The 18240-nt window shown below is 40.0% G+C and overlaps 1 protein-coding gene across 2 annotated transcripts in view; it reads left to right on the plus strand.

Moving 5' to 3' along the window:
• LOC126213180 (uncharacterized) overlaps nucleotides 1-7853 on the plus strand; it is a 145001-nt gene extending 137148 nt beyond the window's left edge. For both annotated transcript variants that reach the window (XM_049940807.1, XM_049940808.1), the window contains one exon: nucleotides 7347-7853. In XM_049940807.1, the coding sequence (XP_049796764.1) occupies nucleotides 7347-7561 (215 nt within the window). In that variant the 3' untranslated portion in view covers nucleotides 7562-7853. The remainder of the gene's footprint in view (nucleotides 1-7346) is intronic.
• Nucleotides 7854-18240: the final 10387 nt, after the last annotated feature.

The following is an 18240-nucleotide window of genomic DNA, read 5'->3' on the forward strand; positions in this document are numbered from 1 at the left end:
ATAATGGAATGTAGTCGAATTAAGTCGGGCGATGCTGAGGGAATCAGATTAGGAAATGAGACACTTAAAGTAGTAAAGGAGTTTTGCTATTTGGGGAGCAAAATAACTGATGATGGTCGAAGTATAGAAAATATAAAATGTAGACTGGCAATGGCAAGGAAAGCATTTCTGAAGAAGAGAAATTTGTTAACATCGAGTATAGATTTAAGTGTCAGGAAGTCGTTTCTGAAAGTATTCGTATGGAGTGTAGCCATGTATGGAAGTGAAACATGGTCGATAAATAGTTTGGACAGGAAGAGAATAGAAGCTTTCGAAATGTGGTGCTACAGAAGAATGCTGAAGATTAGATGGTTAGATCACATAACTAATGAGGTGGTATTGAATATAATTGGGGAGAAGAGGAGTTTGTGGCACAACTTGACAAGAAGAAGGGACCGGTTGGTAGGACATGTTCTGAGGCACCAAGGGATCACAAATTTAGCATTGGAGGGTAGCGTGGAGGGTAAAAATCGTAGAGGGAGACCAAGAGATGAATACACTAAGCAGATCCAGAAGGATGTAGGTTGCAGTAGGTACTGGGAGATGAAGAAACTTGGCACAGGATAGGGTAGCTTGGAGAGCTGCATCAAACCAGTCTCAGGACTGAAGACCACAACAACAACATAGTTTTACATGATATTTTGTTGTATGTATGAGTCTTTACTTGTTTCAATAATTGATTCAGTTTCCTCTGTTTGTTTCTTTGGTTGTTGTTGCTGCATGTGATGCAACTGACTCAGAAAACAATATTTCAAAAGTTCTACATGTTTGTCAGTAAAAGCTTGATTTTACTTGCAAAGTAATGAAAAATAGTGGTTATGAAATGTTTTCTGGATTGCGTAAATTTTCACTTTCCCTATAGTAATACCCTGAATGCCCTATTTCTGTTGTAATAGTTATTTCTTGACATACATTAAAGTTGTAATTTTATTCAGTGAGTTTGCTGTTCTCTCATGTGATGCATGGTTTTAGCTTGTTTGCTAGCATTATTCACCATTTCACAGTATTTTGTGCACTGGAATTGCTGAATGAGGTGGTGCAAATCACCGTCCAGCCACCCAGATTTTTCTGTTCTGTGTTTTCTGGAGATTGGCTGGTTTTCCACCAATCGACTCTGTCCTGTATCTCAAATACCCTCATTAATTGAACATTAAACAATTGGTTGATTGAATGAAATTCTGCATCTTGCCCTTGACGGTTCTTTGTATAAAACTGTGTTACAACTAACATTTCCTTTTATATTATATACTGATTATATTAATGAAACAGGTTGTCTGTTAATACTACGATTTTACTTATAAATATTTTTAAGTCTATGGATATTGTAAGGGCAGCTATAGGAAAATGAATATTTCTAGAAAAGCTTTCCACCTTTCAGTCATATGACTCGAGTTACAAACTACTCAGCAAGTGTTCTTTCAAGATATTTAACAAGTGTCCAGACTGCAATTGGACCTGTATCTCTAGATATTTTGTTTGTTACCTAAGGATGTGGTTTTACCTTGACTCTTCATTGTCTTAGTATTTTTGCATATTGGTATGACAAAACATTTCTCATTTTTCTCACAGTGTGCCAAACAGATATAAAAAAATCTTTGAAGATGTTTTCGTGTGATAGCATTACCATATATATGATGGAAAGTATTCTGTTTGAATCAGATTGAAAGATTAACATAATCAAAGCATGGCTAAAAGTGTTGTCTCATTCATTGCCCCCTAGTCACTTCAGAGTCCTTTACTCAGCTGTCCAAAGATCAATTATGAGAAAGGATGGTAATTCTTTCAACTCTTCTTCCTTAATGTTTCAGGATGATTGTTAAACAGGCATACCAAATTGTGGATGAATATTGCTGATCATATTATGTAGAATTATGGAACACCATAGGGACTGACGACCTAAGCAATTTGGTCGCATAAGATAAAAATGGAACACCATTTAAATGCTTCCCCATATGCAGAGATCAGACAGAGATTAATTAAAGTCTGTTTAGAGCACAGCATGTATGATGGAAAATCAGAAAAAAATATTACAGCCTGTAAATTTTGGTGTTACAAGGGAGTTTATTGAAAATCAGGAGACTAATTGAATAAGGAACTAAGTCCAGCAGTGAGTCAGCAAGAAATGTGACTAGTGAAGAACTTTATAACTAGAAAAGAGAAAATGGTTGGGTGCATATTACTTTATGCCTTGTTTATGAAACTTGTTGTTGAAGGGATTGTGTGAATAAAGAGTTGTAGGATGGAAGATTAGGGTGAACAGAAACTGCACAATAACCAAAATACACTGAGGTGACAAAAGACTTAGGAGACCTTCCAATATTGTGCCAGACCTCCTTTTGCCTGGTGTAATGCAGTAGCTCAATGTGGCACGGACTTGAGAAGTCATTGGAAGTCCTCTGCAGAAATATTGAAGTATTCTGCTGCTATAGCCATCCATAATTGTGAACATTTTGCCGGTGCAGGATTTTGTGCATGAACTGACCTCTCCATTATGTCCCATAAATGTTCAATGGGATTCGTGTTGAGTGCCCTGTGTGGCCAGATTGTTTACTCGAATTGTACAGGATGATTATGGCCCATTGACATGGTGAATTGTCATCCATAAAAATTCCATTGTTGTTTGAGAACATGAAGTCCATTAATGGCTGCAAATGTTCTCCAAATAGCCGAACATAACCGTTTCCAGCCAATGATCAATTGAGTTGGGCCAGAGGGCTCAGTCCATTCCATGTAAACACAGCCCACACCATTATGGAGCCACTACCAGCTTGCACAGTGCCTCGTTGATGACTCAGGTCCACAACTTCATGGGGTCTGCACCACACTCGAATCCTGCCACCAGTTTCTACCAACTGAAATTGGGCCTCGTCTGATTATGCCACAGTTTTCCAGTCATTTAGGGTATAACCAGTGTCTTCACAAGCCACATTTTGTGACATTAGCAAAGGCACTCATGTTGGTCATCTGCTGTGAGAGTCCATTAATGCCAAATTTTGCTATACCGTCCTAATGCGTATGTTTATCGTACATCCCACATTCATTTCTGTGGTAATTTCTCGCAGTGTCACTAGTCTGTTGGCACTGACAGCTCTGTTCAAACATCACTGCTCTCAATTGTTAAGTGAAGGCAGTTGGCCAGTGCATTGTGCTCATTGAGAGGTAATGCCTGAAATTCTGTATTCTCAGCACAGTCTCGACACTGTGGATTTCAGAAAATTGAATTATGTAATTATTTCCAAACTGGAGTATCCCGTGTGTCTAGCTCCAACTACCACTCCACATCTAAAGTCTGTTAATTCATCTCCTGTAGCCCTGATCTCATTGGACACCTTTTGACATAAATCATCTGAGTTCAAGTGGCAGCTTCACCAGTGCACTGTCCGTTTATACCTTTTGTACACAACACTACTGCCATATGTATTTGTGCATATTGCTATCCCATTACTTTTGTCACTTCAGTGTAAAGCCCCTTTGTTCAAAAGTACATACCTGTGAAATCAAAATCTGCCACTCGGTAACACTCGATACTGTGTTACTTATAAAATGCTCAGATCATAATTGACATGCTTTGACATGCAGTACTTTTGGTAGTTGAGAAGCTGCCGCTGAAGCATGTACCACTCTATGACAGCACCCCTTAATGTGGTCAGTCAGTGTAATTTAAGGAAACCACAGAAAAGATAAAATGCTACCAGTCTAAAACATACCAGTCTGTTTATGGGTCATTAAAGGAAGCCTTACTAGCCATCCAAAAATCCTATGCCCTTGTCATGTCTGTCTTTGTTGATGATATCATTATGATCTGATCTGATCTGGGCAAGACACTATATCCTCATTCTTCCACAGCATCCAGACTTTCTCTCCTCTTCTGTTCACACGGTCCTCTTTAACTTGGCGTGCCACTGTACTGGACAACAATCTCCATCTCTCCGATGGCTCTATGAGAACCTCTGTCATTGAGACTACAAACCATCAACAGTACTTTATTCTGTTAGCAGCCATCCTTTACCATAGAACATGACCACATGTTGATATCATACCTGGAGTGACAGGCAATGCGCCCCTATGGTATGCTGGCAGAACCTTCACAGTCACTCCATTGCAAACCTAGTCTACAAGTATATCTCCTGTTGCATATCCACATATGGCCCTAATCCTTGAACCACTCCACTGAACCAGTTGCTGTGGAATGCTCCCATTGTTACTCTAGACTAAAACAACTTAACCACATTTTTAGCTCAGCATCTGCCTTCGTTTAATAGTGCTCTGAAATGATGAATATCACCGCTGATTCTGCTTAATGTTTCACTGCAGCTAACAGCAGTGATACCCCTTTAATTTACATATCTTTTAATTGTGACTGTCTGCAACTTAACATGTCATTTTTACGATACGTAGCAATCTATCTTTTCCTATATGTTCAGTAGACAGAGAGGCAGTAGTATCATATCTCAGTGAGGAACTGGAACCTTTAAGCATAGTACAGGGACATGTAGAGGAATTATGGCTCAAGTTTAAAAGAATAGTTGACTGTACATTGGAAAGTTATATACCCAGTATAACAGTTCATGATGTAAGAGATCCTCTATGGTATACAGTCACTGTAAAGAATCTTTTAAAGAAACAGACTACTGGATAATATGTGTAAAAGAAGCCATAGGGCTGCAGATAGAAATGCTAAATGAAATATGGAATATACTCATAGGTAAGGGCTTTTAGTATCACAAAAGTTAGCATCCAGTCACTTGCAAACTAGATGAAAACTGAAATTGAGAGTAGTAATGCAAAAGCAAAACTTCTTAACTCTGTTTTCAAATGTTCATTTACAAAAGCAAATGCAGGAGTATTGCACCAATTAAATCTTTATACCACAGAAGAGATGAGTGAAATGGTATTAGTTTCAGTGACATTTAGAAACAGCAGAAATCGTTAAATTTGAACAAAGCTCCAGGGCTCGGTTGAGTACCTTTCAAATTCTGCCCAATTTTCATCTGAGGTAGTCCCTCTGTTACTACAACCTATAGTAGTTATCTCAGACAAAAAACCATACCCAGTAGCTGGAAGAAAGCATAGGTCACACTTGTCTATAAGAAAGTTAGCAGAAGTGATCCACAAAATTACTGTCCAGTATCCTGAACATTGATTTGTAGCAGAAACTTACAACATATTCTGAACCCACGTATAAAAACTGTTGAACAGAACAACCTCCTCCATGCTAATTAGAATGAATTTAGAAAACATAATCATGTGAAAATCATCACATGCTTTTCTCATGCAACGTTCTAAAAGCCATCAAAGGTACAGTATTTCTTGATTTCCAAAAGCATTTGATTCAATATCACACGTACATTTCTCAACAAAAGTACTATCGAGTGGTGTACCGGGCAAAATTTGTGACTGGATTGAAGATTTCTTAGTAAGAAGGATGCAGCATGTTATCTTGGATAGAGAACTATTGACATATATAGAACTGAAGTAACTTTGGATGTACCGCAGGGAAGTGTGTTGGGTCCCTTGCTGTCCGTGTTGCATATTTATGACCTTGCAGACAATATTAATAGAAACTTAACTTTTTTCAATGATGCAGCTATCTACAATGAAATACAGTTTGAAGGAAACTGCAAAAATATTCACTGAGGCCATGATAAGATTTCAGAGTGGTGCAATGATTGACAACTTTCTTCAAATGTTCGGAAATGTAAAATTGTGCACTTCACAAAATAAAAAATAAAAAAGTAATATAGTATAAGATGAAAATAATATCAGTGAATCATAGTTGAAATTGGTAAACTCACACAAATACCCAAGTGTAACACTTCGTAGGACATGAAAGGGAAAATGACATAAGGTCGGTCGTAGGTAAAGCAGGTAGCAAACTTCAGTTTTTTGATAGAATAGTAGGAAAATGCAATTAGTTTACAAAGGAGGTAGATTAAAAATCAATCGTGTGACCCATCTTAGAATATTGCTTGTGTGGGACCCTTACCAATTAGGACTAGTAGGGGATATTGAATGCATACAGAGAAGGGCAGTATGAATGGTCACATGCTTGTTTTATGAATGGTCACAGGTTTGATTGATCCACAGAAGAAAGTTATGGATTTTGAAAGAAGTGAACTGGCAGCCTTAGAGTCCTGAGAAAGTCTTCTAACAAAGTTTCTAGAATTGCTATCAATTTTGACGCTTTCAAATATGCTACAAACTCCTACAGATTGCTCCCATAGGTATTGTGATGACAAGATTAAATTTATTGCAGCACACACAGAGGCTTGTGAACAATCATTCTTCCTGTGCTCCATGTGGGAATGGAATAGGAAAAAGCTTATATAGTTCAGTGCTCTTCACAGTGGTCCGCAGAGTGTAGCTGTAGAATATCCCACCCCAACAGTCATATGCTACCCTATCAGAGACGGGGTCATCTGTGAAAGCAGTCATATTGTATACCAAAGGGCGCTGATGACCTCGATGTTGAGCGCCCATAAACCCCAACACACACACACACTTGTATACCAACTCAGCTGTGACTTTGGTACAGATTTTTATGTAAACTTGACACTTGAATAATAACCAATCTAAAACTATAACAAACAGCAAAATTGACTATCCAGTACCAGAACATGTTGCTGAGCACAACAGGCTTGACTTCTTGGTTATTGCACAACCTGTGGTGTCTGCTCATGGGTGGGTCTTCTGTTTCTGCATACCTATCTCTTTCCATTGTTGCCTTTTCCTCCCACTGCCTTTCACCCTCACTGCTCCTCTCACCCTCTCCATCCAACAGAACTCCTCACACCATTGGGCTGCTGCCCTAGGGCTATGTAATCAATTGGGTCAACGTAGCTGTGCATGTTTGAGTCAGTGGGTCTGTGTTTTTCATCAGCTTAGAAGGAGAACATTGAAAGCTAAGAAGAACATTGTCCAAAAACACAACAACATTTCCAGTCTTGTTGTATGTGCATGTTGTCTATTCAGTACCTCACCTATATGGTTAGTGGTTATCTTTATGTAGATTCTGAGAAAGCTTGCTTTCTTTTTCTGCCAGATTTTGTGTTGTGTTAGTTCATTTTAAACTCATTTAACTGACTTAGTTACCAGTTAAGAGCTTTAGTTTCACAGATTTGCTTGTTTATCATTTAATTCTTGTACGTAAATATTTATATCACATTGTAAATGATATGATAATTCCAATAATTAATTATTTTATTTCTTTTTGATTGTTTTACATTCATGCCTTAAGTTGACTACTTCATAATAATCACTTCAGTTTTAATCTTTTTTTTTTTTTTTTTTTTCTGTCTGATAATCAGGAGAACCACAAGATTTTCAGTGGAAGGGAAATGACAATGCAGCTATTTTAGACAGCTGTTCCTCCTCCCAAAAGCCCCTGGACAATCATCACAAGAAAGTAGTTGTGAGGAATTCAGAAACAAAACTCAAAAGAGGAATTCTGCATTTTCACCCTTACCTGCCAACAATAAGTTCACAGATACAGTTCATGGACTTGGTTCTAATATTGCTATAAATGAAAAATGTGATACTAAAAGTACTGGAAATCAGCCATGTTTAGAAGAAGAAAGAACTAATTTTAATTGTGTAATCCCCAAAAGAAATAAACCAGAATGCAGCAACACAGCTACAACTACAAAGAATCATTTTCTGGCAGCTGAAAGAAGTTTCGATGTCATTAGTGATAGTGAAGACTCAAGTGATGAAGATAATGGCATTGTTGACTTGGACACAAATTGACAAAAGGCAAAAATCAATGATAATCAGTATGGAAATAAGAAGCAATCAGTTGTCATGAGAAGAACTAATATGCCTCAGACATTGGTGGGAAGTTTAAGTGGTGGTGGTGGTGGAGGAGGAGGTGGAGGAGCATTGATATTGATATTACATCTGAAAAATTTGATTTTTTAGCATATAATCTTCTTAAAATATTAACCTGGTTTTCAAAATGATTCTGCACACACATTTCAGGTTAGTCTTCTCATCTCTGGGATATCTTGAGTTTAATGTACGTCATTTAGTAGTTCACTAAAAAACCTTTGTTTTCTTCAGCATATATTTCAGTGCCATGTAAAAGTAACTATGCAGCTATTCTCACTGTTTGGCACACTCTCCCAGACGATTGTCCATATGATGATCCCTCAGATCTTGTTTTGACTTCTTTGCCATGATCATGACTCAGGCAAAATAAGTCCATTGTCTAGTAAGCAGTTTCTTGATAATTTCAGCAGGACGGAGAAAAATTGTGTCACAAAATTTTAACCCTAGATAGCTGATGCCAATAGGAACCAAAATTACTAATGTTGTGTAGGTCGACAATGCATCCTTTTTAAACTATGGAAACTGGGCACCACATTCTCCAATTGGCTGTGGGATTGCCCTGTTGCTGTTCATCGGTTGACGGGCAGTGCTATGGTTGTCGGTTCACACATACAAACATCCCTCGCCCCGTCACTGCCACCATGTGATACACACACGTCGAATTGGTCTTGTTGTTTGTCTCCACCTCACATCAGAGGCATTCACACATAAGCTTCGCTTCAGAGCACACAAACATCACCTGTGATTTAGTCATGCAGTAAGAATGGCAGCACAGTATTGATTTGAGGAAGAACGAGATATGAGTTTTGTCTATGGACTAGCCAGTGGTAATGTGCATGAAGATCGACAGTTGTGTGAGGAACGGTATGCAGCAAGACGCCACCCACATCCCCGGACATTTACAGCAATTAACCAGCAACTTAGTGAAACATACTCATTAGTGGGATATCGTGATGATGCTGGAAGACCTCGAACATGATAGGATGCTGCATTTGAAGAGACTGTTCTCAAGCACTTCAAGGAAGCACCTACGACAAGTCCGCGAGTGGTTGGACACAACTTGGTGGTCACTCATCAGTTAGTCTGGGAGGTTCTGAGTAACTATGGCCAGCATCCATTTAGTTTCCACCCTGTCAAAGACCTAAATCCTGTGGCGGACTATGACCTAGCCCAGGGTTTTTCCGGTGGTTTCTGTGAAGTGTTGCACGAGGTCCTGACTTCCCTGTCATTGTGTTGTTTACCGACGAGTGCACCTTCTGTCAAGATGGCCTTTACAACACTCAAAACGTTCATTACTGGGCAAGGGGAAATCCTCATGTCACATGCGCCCAGGGAAACCAGGAACGATTTTCATTTAACATTTAGGTAGTCATTGTGGGCAACCATCTGATTTGGCCGGTCCATCTACCTCCTCAACTTACTGGGGCCAATTGCCTTGATTTTTAGTAAGAAACTCTACCCAGCCTGCTGGAAGACATTCCCCTGGACATCTGACTACGCATGTGGTTGCAGCATGATGGGGCATCTGCACATAACAGTCGTGCTGTGCGCATGTATTTAAATGAACTCTTCGACGGCCAGTTCAATGGCAGAGGTGCTTGTAGGACATGGCCCTGACGACCAGATCTCACGCCATCAGACTTTTTCCTATGGGGATCCTTCAAGGTTCTAGTTCACCCACCTGGACGTGAACCACCTACAAATGAAGATGAATTAATGTATCACATTCAGCTTGCCACCAATCACATCAGGGCAATGCCAGGAATCTTTGAAAGAGTTCGGCAAAACACCGTTCGACATTACCAAGCTTGTGTCACTTCAGAGGGTCGCCAGTTTGAGCACCTGCTTTGGTAAACAGTATCCTAGCTACAAAAAAGGCTCTTTTCAGTGCTGACACAATTTGTAAAAGGCTTTCTGTACATGAACTAACAGCTGTTGATGGGTTTGTTCCCAGAACGTCTTATCATGAAACTGCAATTGATGTGTTGGGACCTTGGTGGATTTGTCCCGAGGCCCCCAGAGTGGAAAGCTGGCACAGTACTATCGAGTGTGTGGGATGCCTTGGATACGTTGTGATCTCTGGCAGGCAAAGCATTAACAGTTATGCATTCTCCAGACCACCAGCAACAGGGCAATCCCGCAGTCAATCGAAGTGCATGGCAGCAAGTTTCCATAGTTTATAAATGGTGCGCTGTTGACCTACACAACATTAGTTCTTTTGGGTTAAAATTTTGTGACACCTTTTTTTTTGAAGTGTGTATTACTCCTTAAGAGCTTACTAGTTATTGTAATATACTGGGTGCTATTCTGTCCCACTTAAGCTGAGGGCAATCATAAAGTAAAATATTTTGTAATTAAATGTAGCTTATTTGACTGTAAAAATTCAATTTATTGATAGTAAGAACAGATACCCCAGTGAAGGTTTGAAACTAATCTGCTCCAGTTCTAATGAAGATCATTTCATTCACTACACTCATGTTGCCTCATCCTTCGTTGAATACTGAGGGACAGAGCCAAGGATACTTCCCTCTCCTCAAATGATTGTGTACATGGGAGAAACTGCCCTTTATGTAAGTTTCTTAGCAGAAAGTCCAAAGCAGAATACAAATATTTTACTTCAGGTTATGTGTAAAACTAGGCAGCAATTAATCAGTAATAATTGCAAAAGTAGGAGCGATGAGAACTATGCCCTTAATATTGATTTCAATGGTTCATCATGTCTCAGTGAAGATGTGGCACACAGTACCTGGCCTTGCCTTCAAATGCAAGAAGGTTGACAGTTCAGCGGGTGGTAAAAGAGTAAATTGTTTGTCTCCTGCAAATAAATCTCAAATGAAGAATGAATTGCTGTGATTTCTAATGGTTCCACATATTTATCAACTGAATGGCTGACTACATTGCTAGCGTTTGAGCATAATTTCACAACTCGCCATAGGGAAAGGATATCAAAGTGCAAAAAGGTGATGGAAGTACTCATAGAGTCTCAGTTTGATAAAACTGACAGAAACAGTCATTCCTTGTAATTGACGATGAGGACTAGTTTCAGCTAAACAAGAGGCAAAACAAGCTAAAGCTAAAGGCAAAGAAATAATGATAAACCAACAATAAAGTTGGTTTAGGTTGACATACTTCATTTGAGCAATTCTTGTGGTATAGATAAATTGAACTAATATACCATAAAGAAATGGGATGATACAAATAAGTCTAAAGCGGTCAAACAATAGAAAAATTAATTACACAACTTGATCATTGCCCACTCAATACTAGAGTTAAAATTCGTTCCAGCAAAGATACCCTAGCGGTCACAAATTTTATCCCAACCGTCACTCCCTTATTTAACACAGTCACAATTATCACTGCGTCAGTGGCTGTCTCTCAGAAAAGCTGATTGGTCAATTTGTGGCACCAAAATAGTGTTTGAATTTAATCAGTTGAAGGGAATTGACGATATTGTGTAAGAAAAAGTGAGAATAAATCTCACATACTACAGGTGACAGTCTCCCACTTCTTTGGGAAGTGTCATCAGAAACTTGTGGCGTGGTGGCTAGAACTGATTGCTGCAGCCATCAAAGCATGGAGATGGGCACTTCAATGGTTCAAATGTCATTCTTCCACAGAAAACCTTACTAAGTGTGGGATTGATTTTTAATAAGAAAGGAAAAAAGAAATGTTAGGAACAGCTTAGCGAGAGTTCACACTTCATCTTCACTAGTATGGGCCGAACTTTGCCACATTAACAGTATTCAGCTCTGTAAAATAGTTTTGGGTTTTCTTACCAATGATAAAATTATCACTGGCTCTTGTGTCAGAGATGAATACCTTGATTCCTCGCCATTGTGTCTGAATCCTGTAAACTTATGATGGGGTCAGTCACAGCACTTGGGGCTGTGTGAGTGAACTACAAACACAACCCCCCCCCCCCCCCCCCCGTCCCCAACACAGACGCACACACACGGACACTCTCTCACACACACACACCACACACACACACACACACACACACACACTTTCTGCCTCTCCTCACTAGTTAAGGTTGATCATCACTTATTTTAGGGAATTTTATGCTTTGGTTGCTGCAATTTTACTAAAGATGATGTCAACATAGTTTCCAAGGTAATTTTGTTTTAAAATAATAAATCATATGCTGTGTGTAATACTGTGGTGTATTGTTTCGCCTGTGTACATCACCATTTTGACCTTAGAGCATATTAAGATTTTGTCTTACTGAGAAAGTTGTTACCTTTTTGAAGATTTATTCATGAGTAGGTATTCCACAAAATTATTCAATATAGTTCTGTCTCACTCATAGACTGTGCTGAATTATGACACATGACAAGAATGAATGTGAAGTTCCTCAAAACCAGTGACATATGGTCTGCATAGAAAGCGTCTGTTCAAACTAGAACAAGCCAGATTGGGGATTCAGCATCCAGTATGTATGGTCACTACCAGTTGTCATGGATATCTCAGAAGTACAAGCAATTTTCTCAAAGATGAGACATGGAAGTATAATGGATTCTCACAGAGTTAAAAACTTCAGTGCATAAATACATGTCCATCAACTCTGTTTATTAAATTTTATTCTAGCAGACACAAGACTTTCCATTGATTATCTATCAACAGTAGAAGAATTTTTCAGAAGCACCATGGGGCTCTTGTCTTACTATGTGTTTCATTCAGTTGTAATATAATGTGGCGAAAATGTTTCTGTGCTGAAGTTTGGAATGTGTATCATTGCTTAACACAAGAAAAACAATGGTCAATATGGCACATCTTATTAAGGATATCGTCCACAAAAAAAAAAAAAAAAAAAAAATACATATCTTGTGTAATCCAGAGTGCTTTTTCTTGATGCTGCCCTAGGTTCAACTTGATGTTACTGCATTGCCACATGGGAATCGTGTAATGAAGTAAGTAAGTTCAGTACTTCTTGTACACAAAGAATTTTATTTTGTATGCTAGATGTTGGATGGCGAACATACAAAGTCTGACTACATGCTGTTAATACAAAAATTCTGTCCAAGGCAGACTTAAGACTGACGTAGGACTAACCTCTGGCGGCATACAAATCGCCTCTATTTATATGATTTTAAACAATTACTGTTATTGTTACACATTGAATTTTGCATATTTAACAATTAAAATTTTACATACATCTTCCCAAATCACATAGAAAATTACACAGAATAATGGTGAATAATTTTGTACAAAGACAGGAAGGAATTAAATTTTGTACGAGTAAAATTTTACATTTCTGTATAGTCATTATTACAGTTATAGTAACTAACACCAATTAAAACATGAACATGTTTGATTCTGTCTGAAAGAGCATTGTGTCATGTTTCTGTTTGGAGAATGAACAATTTCTGACTCAAAAAACGGAAAAATAGCTGTCTCTCAATGACTTGAAATATCATAACTTTAATTGCTAATTACTGCATAACTACAATAACAATTTTATTCCTTCCATGTGCCTGTAGTTTGTATTGTGTGCAAATTATGATGGTACCTTAGTTTTTAATCCAACATGTTTCCTTCATTCGATATACTGGTGAGGCCCAACATAAACAATGTCACCACAATAGTTTAAATTAGTGTAAATTTCAAAGTTGCTTTGGTGAATTCGAATACAGATAACCAGAAATATGTTACGTTCATTCTATGTATTGGTGAGACACAATGTTGTCAAAGTCAAAGCAACATTTTAAATTGGTGCAAATTACTAATATTACAAACATAATTGTTGGGTTCACATTAATGATATGAATATAATAGAGGGAAACATTCCACATGGGAAAAATATATCCAAAAACAAAGATGATGTAACTTACCAAACAAAAGCGCTGGCAGGTCGATAGACACACAAACAAACACAAACATACACACAAAATTCAAGCTTTCGCAACCGACAGTTACTTCATCAGGAAAGAGGGAAGGACAGGGAAAGACTAAAGGATGTGGGTTTTAAGGGAGAGGGTAAGGAGTCATTCCTGTCCCGGGAGCGGAAAGACTTACCTTAGGGGGAAAAAAGGACAGGTATATACTTGCACACACACACATATCCATCCGCACATACACAGACACAAGCAGAAATTTGTAAAGGCAAAGAGTTTGGGCAGAGATGTCAGTCGAGGCGGAAGTACAGAGGCAAAGATGTTGATGAGTGACAAGTGATGTACGAGGGGCGGCAACTTGAAATTAGCGGAGGTTGAGGCCAGGTGGGTAATGGGAAGAGAGGATATATTGAAGGGCAAGTTCCCATCTCCAGAGTTCTGATAGGTTGGTGTTAGTGGGAAGTATTCAGATAACTCGGACGGTGTAACACCGTGCCAAGATGTGCTGGCCGTCCACCAAGGCATGTTTAGCCACAAGGTGATCCTCATTACCAACAAACACTGTCTGCCTGTGTCCATTCATGCGAATGGACAGTTTGTTGCTGGGCATTCCCACATAGAAAGCTTCACAGTGTAGGCAGGTCAGTTGGTAAATCATGTGGGTGCTTTCACACGTGGCTCTGCCTTTGATCGTGTACACCTTCCGGGTTACAGGACTGGAGCAGGTGGTGGTGGGAGGGTGCATGGGACAGGTTTTACACCGGGGGCGATTACAAGTGTAGGAGCCAGAGGGTAGGGATGGTGGTTTGGGGATTTCATAGGGATGAACTAAGAGGTTACGAAGGTTAGGTGGACGGCGGAAAGACACTCTTGGTGGAGTGGGGAGGATTTCATGAAGGATGGATCTCATTTCAGGGCAGGATTTGAGGAAGTTGTATCCCTGCTGGAGAGCTACATTCAGAGTCTGATCCAGTCCCGGAAAGTATCCTGTCACAAGTGGGGCACTTTTGTGGTTCTTCTGTAGGAGGTTCTGGGTTTGAGGGGATGAAGAAGTGGCTCTGGTTATTTGCTTCTGTAGCAGGTCGGGAGGGTAGTTGCGGGATGCGATAGCTGTTTTCAGGTTGTTGGTGTAATGGTTCAGGGATTCCGGACTGGAGCAGATTCGTTTGCCACGAAGACCTAGGCTGTAGGGAAGGGACCGTTTGATGTAGAATGGGTGGCAGCTGTCATAATGGGGGTACTGTTGCTTGTTGGTGGGTTTGATGTGGACGGACGTGTGAAGCTGGCCATTGGACAGATGAAGGTTAACGTCAAGGAAAGTGGCATGGGTTTTTGAGTAGGACCAGGTGAATCTGATGGAACCAAAGGAGTTGAGGTTGGAGAGGAAATTCTGGAGTTGTTCTTCACTGTGAGTCCAGATCATGAAGATGTCATCAATAAATCTGTAACAAACTTTGGGTTTGCAGGCCTGAGTAACCAAGAAGGCTTCCTCTAAGCAACCCATGAATAGGTTGGCGTACAAGGGGGCCATCCTGGTACCCATGGCTGTTCCCTTTAATTGTTGGTATGTCTGGCCTTCAAAAGTGAAGAAGTTGTGGGTCAGGATGAAGCTGGCTAAGGTAATGAGGAAAGAGGTTTTAGGTAGGGTGGCAGGTGATCAGCATGAAAGGAAGTGCTCCATCGCAGCAAGGCCCTGGACGTACGGAATATTTGTGTGTAAGGAAGTGGCATCAATGATAACAAGGATGGTTTCCGGGTAACAGATTGGGTAGGGATTCTAGGCGTTCAAGAAAGTGGTTGGTGTCTTTGATGAAGGATGGGAGACTGCATGTAATGGGTTGAAGGTGTTGATCTACATAGGCAGAGATACGTTCTGTGGGGGGCTTGGTAACCAGCTACAATGGGGTGGCCGGAATGATTGGGTTTGTGAATTTTAGGAAGAAGGTAGAAGGTAGGGGTGCGGGGTGTCGGTGGGGTCAGGAGGTTGATGGAGTCAGGTGAAAGGTTTTGTAGGGGGCCTAAGGTTCTGAGGATTCCTTGAATCTGCGCCTGGACATCAGGAATGGGATTACCTTGGCAAACTTTGTAAGTGGTGTTGTCTGAAAGCTGACACAGTCCCTCAGCCACATACTCCCGACGATCAAGTACCACGGTCGTGGAACACTTGTCCACCGGAAGAATGACGATGGATCAGTCAGCCTTCAGATCACGGATATCTTGGGCTTTAGCAGTGATGATGTTGGGAGTAGGATTAAGGTTTTTTTAAAGAAGTAAGGTGACTGTATCGTTACAGTTCTGTCAAAATTCTAGAAATCCTTCATCTTATCCCATTTAGGTTAAAGATGTATAACATACGGATTTGCAACACCATTGGTATTTGACTAGATTCTGTCCACAGTAGTGGTACGAGGCTGGCAACGAGCCTTTTGCACAGGTCCCATTGAAGGCCTTCTGGCAGAAGCATGCTACTGCTATTGCAAGTTAAGCATCAGGAACTTCTATTTAATTATGTAATAATGATTGGGTAGGCACCTGGTGATCCATGCCATCTGCCTCTGGCAATCAGAAGTCTAGACTTTAAGTGAAATGTCTCTGGGGTAGTAGAACAACTGGGAAATATTGAGGAATTGTCTTTAGATACCTCCAATCAACTGCATGCACTGATCCTTTCCTCGAACTACTCCATAGTGCATAGCTAGCTCAAACATACACCTTGACTGCTCTGTGGACCTGAAGGAAACACACACCTTAATGTCTGTAGGTGACTGTTTCTTTTAATCCTTCATGGGCATATTAATTCAGAAACCATGTACACAGATGGCTATAGAACTATTGTAGAGTTGAGTGTGTGTTTGTGTACAGTAGTAATAACAAACTCTGGTCTCTGCCAAGTGCGTTCACTGCTGAGGAGACAATTGTCACCAAAGCCCTATAACACATTGTAGCCAAAAAGTCCCTGTTGGTCTGTGACTCATAGAGCTGTCTTCAATCTGTTAGCCATCACTATGCAAGGCAATGCCTGTCAGTGTTCAGGATCTACTATTGACCTCCTCCATTGGGTGCTGCCACCACTTTCATGTGCTCACCGTGGCACACTCCTATGCTCGTAAGCAGCTCACAGCTCGTCTTGCTGAGGAAGCAACTGTGAGTGAATTACTAGGCATTAGGATACCTGGTACTGACTTAATATGCCAAGAAATGCATCTAACCATAACAGGAAGAGAGTTTGATTGGTAAAATTTTACTACCCCCAGTAAAATCAGAATGAAGAAAGAAAACCACTACTGAACCTTGAGGAAAGAATTTTGCCACTTTATGCAGTCTGTCAATCACACATACAAGGCTCGGTAATGATTTTCTCTTATGGCAAGAGGATCGATCTGGGTACCCCTCCTCACATTGGCCCATATATTGATGAAATACTGACACGGTGAAGCGAGTATTGGATGAATTCTAAGATTCATTAGAGAAAGCGGATTTTACCCCAGTCTGAAGTTCTGTTAATCTTTATGTTAGTGTTCATCGCAAATGTGGAGGGAAAGACTCTCACTGTAGTAAGAGCCCTGGAGGACTGCCATCTGCTTTGCACTCTGCGTTGATATATTCAGTAATTCCTTGCAGCCTTTTAGCCAATCCAGCTCCTTTAGCATCAACAGGCCTTGCCTGCTTTCTTTTTTTTTGAGACCTAATTGATGGCAATGTTTTTCCTACAGTCCTTTTAGTTTCGAGTCAGTGAGTGGAATGGAGGGGAGAGAGTGAGCTTTATCCCCCAGTAGATAACCAGCTTGCACTCCCCTCTCCCAACACACACACACACACACACACACACACACACACACACACACACACACACACACACACACACTATCAATATTGTTTTTAAAGAAGATATCTTAAACCACCAAAAATCAAGAGGGCATTTTAAATATCTGCGCATTCCTATGTACTTGATGTTACTTTAGTCAAGTAAAGGATTGCAGCAATGCTGTGACGTGCTGCTGCCATAGACCTATTCAAAAACTTTTATCGAGGAAGATTGCCAAATAGCCATACATATTTGAGAAATTATTTCATTTTATTTTGAGTTCCAGTGTTAGCATTTCAGTATGCTGTCTTCAGGCCCAAAATGCACTTCATATGCTGGGTTAGAAGTTCAGAGGTATCGATATTGTACTGGAGGCGACAGTGTCTGGATATCTTGAATTCATTATTAGAGTTCTTCCTTCGAGTGCATAGGACACAGCTGTGTCTGTATGCACTGTCCAGTGTTACATTATTATCTAAAGGGCTGAGACATAAATGTTGGGTGGTTTTTATCCAGCATGAGTGCGGTGATGAAGAAAAAAGTGAACTTTAAGTATGAGGTGTACACCTCAGTTTGTGCAATAAATACATGGAATTTTGCATTCAGAATGGGTTGGATAGTGTGTCGGAAAGAGGCAGCAGGAGACTGTTGCTGATTCCAAAGACATGTAGAAGCCACATCTAAAACTCTACTATTTTTGATGGGAAACCTAAATGTTTCTGGATGAAAATAAAT

The sequence above is a fragment of the Schistocerca nitens genome, chromosome 11 (genome assembly GCF_023898315.1).
Source record: "Schistocerca nitens isolate TAMUIC-IGC-003100 chromosome 11, iqSchNite1.1, whole genome shotgun sequence".
Classification (NCBI taxonomy): domain Eukaryota; kingdom Metazoa; phylum Arthropoda; class Insecta; order Orthoptera; family Acrididae; genus Schistocerca; species Schistocerca nitens.